A 6,955-nucleotide genomic window follows, 5' to 3' on the forward strand; every position below is an offset into this window, starting at 1 on the left:
GCTTACAAATTGGGAATTTTCAGTGCCATTTTCTTTTGGGAAGAAGCCTATGTTCGGACCCACAGAACGCCTGAATAAATACCTGCCTACTAACAATAATTAGTATTACTGTCAGCTTAATGGTCATCAATTATAATTATGTCATCATTAGTAGGCCTATAAATAATAATATAATTTTCGTTATCATCAACCATCATTCTCGACAACCCTCATCAGCCTCATCATCATATCTCGACACCCATCGATCTGCGAGGGCGGTATTCAATCATACCATGACCATACCATCACATTCATCATCATTGTTGTAGTCATTATCATCACCTTCATGGTCATCGTCATCATCACGATCATGATGATCATCACATTATTAGTATATATTACTATTACTGCTACCCCTACTATTACTACTACTACTACTACGTCATCATCATCATCATTATCGTTGTAGTAATTATCATCACCCTCATCGTCATCATGATCATCATTACATTATTATTAGGCCATATATATTACTATTACTACTATTACTATCACTACTACCAGTCGCGGTTCCAGAAAATCCATTTAGGGGAGCCCCAATGACATGAGGCGGAATGCCAAGGGTACTTTGGGGGAGGTTTGGAGGGGGATGAAAATTAATATATAATAAAATTATAATTGTCGCAAAATTTAGGGGGGACCCGGGACCCTGCCCCCCCCCCCGATCCGCCTCTGACTACTACTACTATTCCCTATTACTACTACTCCCTACTACTACTACTCCCTACTACTACTACTCCCTACTACTACTCACTACTACTCCCTACTACTACTCCCTACTACTACTACTCTCAACTACTACTCCCTACTACTACTACTCACTACTACTCACTACTACTACTCCCTACTACTATTCCCTACTACTACTCCCTACTACTACTACTATTACTACTACTCCCTACTACTATTACTCCTTACTACCACTACCACCACCACTACCTAAAAAAATTCTTAAAATAGCTCTCACCTGCCAAGCAGTGCGACGGACAGCAAACACAAGACACAGTTTACGGACATTCTTCGGGAAGCCCCAGACACAAATCTCACTTGTATCGCCGTATCCATTTTATCGACTAGTGGTAAAACACGCGATTTTATCGTAACGTCAGGCCTCACATCGTTCACATCGTCATTTTATACACGCTCCAATAAACGGCCGATGCGCATGCGCCAGGTCTGCAAGGTGTCTTGTTGGGTTTTTTCTTTTTTTTCTTTCACAGTATCAGAGGGATTGTGTTATCGGTTAAGATGTAGATAGTCTGCGATGGAAACCACTGCTATACAGGACGCTCCCCGCTACAATGGTCGATAGATTGGGAAGAAACCTGACAGAGAGCCAAATTTCGCCACAGCCAGTGTGCAATTACTGATTGTTTACTGGGAAACCCTCTAGCGCTGCTGTTTTGAAGCTCATAGCGCTCGTCTGCACTTAAGTATACTGTGCAGGCGTTACACACGGGCCACGAGTACTGCAGCTGTGGCGGGGAAACGAACTCTTGAGTGTGCAATATACAAAATTTGTTTTTGTTTAACAACACCACTAGAGCACATTGATTTATTTATCATCGGCTATTGGATGTCAAACATTTGGTAATTTTGACATATATATATACAGTGAAACCTCTTAAAACCGGACTATCTGAAACCGGAATATATATATATATATATATATATATATATATATATATATATATATATTATATATATAGGGTATAATATCTGTCCGGTCCCGCTCCCCCTTTATTATTTTTAGTTAGGGTTAGGGTTAGGGTTAGGCGTCTTAAAGAGAAATCATCTACATGTTTCCATTCGTAGCAAGGAATCTGTTATATGCACGTTCCTACATACAGGACAGCACATACCACCGTCTTTGATATACAAGTCGTGGTGCACTGCTGTGTCGGGGAAAGGACATCTGGGTGTGCTATATACAGGCACGGATTAAAATATTTTGTATGGTCCCATGAAACGTCCTTAAACCCCCCCCCCCCCCGATTAATTTTTTGGTTACGTAATTAATTTTGCTACTTTCATTTATACTTATTTTCGTGTTTATATCAGGGCCGTAGCTAGCAGTGGGGCAATTGGCCCCCCCCCCCCCCCGAAAAAATTCGGAAAGCACTATAGAAACTTAAAGAAAAGGAGTTTTAGACTATTAATTACTCAGTTGCCCCCCCCCCCAACAAAAAATCCTAGCTACGGCCCTGTATATCCAAATAAGGTTCAAGCACGCTGTCCTGGGCACACATATCAGCTATCTTGACTGTCTGTCCAGGACAGTAGCTTAGTGGTTAAATTTCACTGGTTAGCAGTGGCGGATCCAGAAAATCCATTTAGGGGTGACACCAATGATGAGGCGGTATGCTAAAGGAACTTTGGGGAGGTTTGGAGGGGGATTGTAAAAAAATAAAAATTAATATATAATAAAATTATAACTGTTGCAAAATTGGAGGGGGATTATAAAAAATTTAAAATTAATATATAATAAAATTATAACTGTTGCAAAATTGGAGGGGGATTGTAAAAAAAATAAAAATTAATATATAATAAAATTATAACTGTTGCAAAGATCCGCCTCTGGTTAGTGAGTGAAAAGTTGGTGTAGTGGTCTTACACCTACCCTTTGAGTCGTTAAAACTCCATCTGGGTGGGAGCTAGCCCGAGTACTTTGACCGTAAGAGAGCAAGACGGACATATGGACAGTTATAATAGGTGAGAGCCGGTACCTGGATACGACCCCAGTACCTACCAGCCTAAAGTCCTATGGCTTAACCACAATACCACGATACCATGGGTAGGTGTAAGACTACTATATACTCTTCTCTTTCACTGCTAGTATTATTTATGCAAGAATGGACCAAAAATGTGTTTTTCTCCCTCAGCTACGACGTGTACTCCCTTCAAACACCGTTAGGACTAATGCTAAGACCCCGCCCCCCATTAAAAGTCCTAGGTTCGCGCCTATGGCATTCGTCGACATTGTCGTTTAAGGTCATCGTAATCTTCATTCCACCACCTTAACTGGGTCCAACTTCACACGCCAGGCGGGCGGGGTTGTTCTTTCTCGCTGGGTCAGAGTGACTTGGAATCGGCAAACTATGGAACTCGGCAAACACAAACATTCCCCAGAAAAATGACGCTAAAGGTTGCGAAGACCGATACCGCTGTGGATGCAAATATTTTAAATGAGGAATTATCAGTAACGAGAACTCACCCAGGCGTGTTCAGGAAATTATGTGCCGGGCGGGGGGTTGGGGATGTGTGTCTGAACTCTCTTTTCTTTTTTCTTTTTCCTTTTTTTTTAAATTTTTTTTTTTTTTTTTTTTTTTTTTGGGGGGGGGGGGGGGCTGTCAGGTCATACTCCCCGGAAAATTATTTTAAAAAAAAAGAATAAAATGTGTCTAGAACAATTGGGGGGGGGGGGGGAGGATTTTAGATGCGTCGACCCCAACCCCCTTGCACACATCCCTAAAACCTCTATAAGCAGCAAAACCAATTGTATTCTCCAAATAGTTTCGTAAGAACTATAACAGTTATTTTCAGATTGTTAATTTCCCATCCCAACCAGTGCCCCATGCTGATATGTCAAACGTTTTGGTATGTGCTGCTCTATATATGGGGAAATGCATCCTTTGCTACTATTGGGCCGGCCTCGATGGCGTCGTGGTTAGGCCATCGGTCTTAAGGCTGGTAGGTACTGGGTTCGGATCCCATTCGAGGCATGGGATTTTTAATCCAGATACCGACTCCAAACCCTGAGTGAGTGTTCCGCAAGGCTCAGTGGGTAGGTGTAAACCACTTGCACCGACCAGTGATCCATAACTGGTTCAACAAAGGCCATGGTTTGTGCTATCCTGCCTGTGGGAAGCGCAAATAAAAGACCCCTTGCTGCTAATCGGAAGAGTAGCCCATGTAGTGGCGACAGCGGATTTCCTCTCAAAATCGGTATTGTCCTTAACCATATCTCTGACGCCATATAACCGTAAATAAAATGTGTTGAGTGCGTCGTTAAATAAAACATTCCTTTCCTTTGCTACTATTGGAAACCTATAGCTGGTTTCCTCTACGAACACGTGTTAGAATTATAAATAGCTAATGAATTATAAATCAGTGTGCTCTAGAAGTGTCGTTAAACAAAATGAACTTTAACTTTAATCGTATTCGGAAAAGTTTCTCGTTTAAGGGAAGAAAATTTTATTTTTTATTTTTTGACACGTCATAATCGCAGGGACATACCCTACTTATAAAGCGCTCGACTGATGCGCGATCGGTCTGGGATCGAACTCCGTCAGTGGGCCCTTTGGCTAATTCTCTTTTGAGCCAGTGCATCACTTATATATCAAAGACCGTGGTATGTGCTATCCTGTCTGTGGGATGGTGCATATAAAAGATCCCTTGCTACTAATGGAAAAACAATGTAGCGGGTTTCCTCTCTAAGACTATGTCAAAAATACTAAATATTTGACACCCAATAGCCTATTATTAATACATTAATATGCTCTAGTGGTGTCTTTAAACAAAACAAACTTTAACTCTTTTTTGTTTCTTGTCCATCAACACTACATCAAAATGATGTTAACACCACCACCCTATTTAAACTTTATGGTGCGCACCTTGTACATTGTTGTTTGTCGTTCATTCCACCTCGACGAGGTATGTGTAATATTACACGCCAGGCGGGGACATGGATATTTTTCTCTCTGTCCTTAGGTCAGGGTGACCTCATCACCGCAAACTATGAAACCCTTCACAAACAAACATACCCCAGAAAACTCGCGCTAAATGTTGGAAATATGTTGATGAGGAATTGTCAGTAACGTTTAAAGTGACTGACCCTGTTTTTTAAACACTAATGCATATGTTTGGCTATTGATTTGATAATTGAAATTATACTTTAATTACTTTTTATTGTTTAAATTATCCATTTCCGTATATTTGAAGTGTTTCTGGTCATCCTGGTGTTTTTAATATCACAAAATGCATTTGTCATATTTTAAAAAAACGCACGTGCGTCTGAGAAGTAACTGTTATGAAGTCGAGTTTTAAGGGTGTCCAACGTCACAGACTCTTGCTGCCCTGTGTTGTAACTATCTAAATGTATTAAAGGGACATTCCTGAGTTTGCTGCAATTTTAAAGATGTTAACGATTAACAGACTTTTTAACGATTGTAATTACGTATCAAATATTATATTTTTGTGCATAAAATATTAGTGGCTGTACATTAAACGTGTTTCTGATCGTTCTAATATTGTACTACGTTAAATTTCATTTTATTTCCTAATTTTTTTATTTTTTTTTCGTACGTACGAAATTATTTGAAGACAAAATCCAGTGGGCTTCTTACAAATATTAAGATGACCAGAAACACATTGAATATACAGACACTGATATTCTAAACAAGAAAATATATTTAATATGTAAGTTTAGTCGTAGAAATATTTTATTAGTTGGAAACATCTTACTATGCAGCAAACTCAGGAATGTCTCTTCAACTAAACTTAGTTTCCTTTTTATGTGTTGAAACTTGGGTCTGCGCCCGAAAAGGCAAACACAGGCGCGTGTGTAGGAAACTGGTCAACAGGCGAGCAACTCGTTTAAGGGGGACGGGTCGGGTCGGGTCATGCTCCCGACAAAATGCATTAACAAAGAAGAAAATCTGTTTAGTTTATTATCATAGAGTAAAAGAAAAAAAAGGTAAATAGTTTAGGCCTCAAGTGGGGAGCATAGGCCTCTCCGATCAACACCCACATCTTGGATTCTTACGGACCTACTGAAATAATAGTTTTAACGGGTGGAAAGCTGTAAGAACTTTCTATCTTTTCCCCTCTCCCTCTACCCCCCCCCCCCCCCCCTTTGTCCGTCAGTTTCTGTCTTTCTCCTCAATAGCCGATGTATTTTTCGGTGTCGTTAAACATTCATTCTCTGTCTTTCTATCTGTCCATCTTTTAACCCCCCCCCCCCTCTCTCTCTCTCTCTCTCTCTCTCTCTCTCTCTCTCTCTCTCTCTCTCTCTCTCTCTCTCTCTCTCTCTTTCTGTGTGTGTGTCTCTTTGTCTCTCCGTCTATCTGTCTGTCTGTGTGTCTCTCTCTCACTGAAGTTAAGTTTCAATCACGCTATATCCTGGGCACACACACACCTCAGCTATGTTATCTGTCTGTGGGTTACTGGTTGAGTGTTCGCCGAAGAGAATGTATATCGGTGTGCTTCCTAGAGTTGTTAGAATGTATGTGGTTAACTGTAGTAGTAGTAGTAGTAGTAGTAGTAGTAGTAATAGCAGTAGTAATAATAGCAGTAGTACTAATAGTAGTAGTAGTAGTAGTAGTAGTAGTAGTAGTAGTAGTAGTAGTAGTAGTAGTAGTAGTAGTAGTAGTAGTTGTTGTTGTTGTTGTTGTTGTTGTCGTCGTTCTTGTTTTGTGTGGTGGTTTTGTGTGTGTGGATGGGTTTTTGTTGTTATTTTTTTTAACTTTTGGGGGTTAATATTTGTATTAAACTTCAATATCGTGCTTACATTCAATTGCTGTCCTGGGAACACTATCTACGCTGGCTCTCCATGACAGTGGGTTGCTGGTTAGATGTTGATACGAGAGAAGGTTATTTCACCACCATTGTGTTTACATAGCCGAGCATACAAACATTAGCTTCTATGGCAGCTAAACCGGAAAATCAATGTATACCTTTCTCCATGGGACACCTTTTTCAATGGAAACTAAATTCATGTTGTGACCTTACACACCAATTAAGGTTCAAGCATGATGTTCTGGGCACATGCCTCAGCTATCCAGATCCAGATTAATGATAAAGTGTTAATGGGAGACACTGGTGTAGGCAACGGGTGGGGTGGGGTGTGGGTGTGTGTGGGGGGGGGGGGGTTCCTTTATATTTGCTTTATAATACTGTAAAAGTGTGTAAATATAAA

The 6,955-nt window shown here is 40.4% G+C and overlaps 1 protein-coding gene across 1 annotated transcript in view; it reads right to left on the reverse strand.

Annotated features, from left to right (window-relative positions):
• LOC121373981 overlaps positions 1-1,459 on the reverse strand; it is a 53,873-nt gene extending 52,414 nt beyond the window's left edge. The window contains exon 1 of the mRNA XM_041500838.1: positions 1,007-1,459. Coding sequence (XP_041356772.1) covers positions 1,007-1,104 — 98 coding nt within the window. The 5' untranslated portion in view covers positions 1,105-1,459. The remainder of the gene's footprint in view (positions 1-1,006) is intronic.
• Positions 1,460-6,955: the final 5,496 nt, after the last annotated feature.

The sequence above is a fragment of the Gigantopelta aegis genome, chromosome 1, assembly GCF_016097555.1.
Source record: "Gigantopelta aegis isolate Gae_Host chromosome 1, Gae_host_genome, whole genome shotgun sequence".
NCBI classification, from domain to species: Eukaryota; Metazoa; Mollusca; class Gastropoda; order Neomphalida; family Peltospiridae; genus Gigantopelta; species Gigantopelta aegis.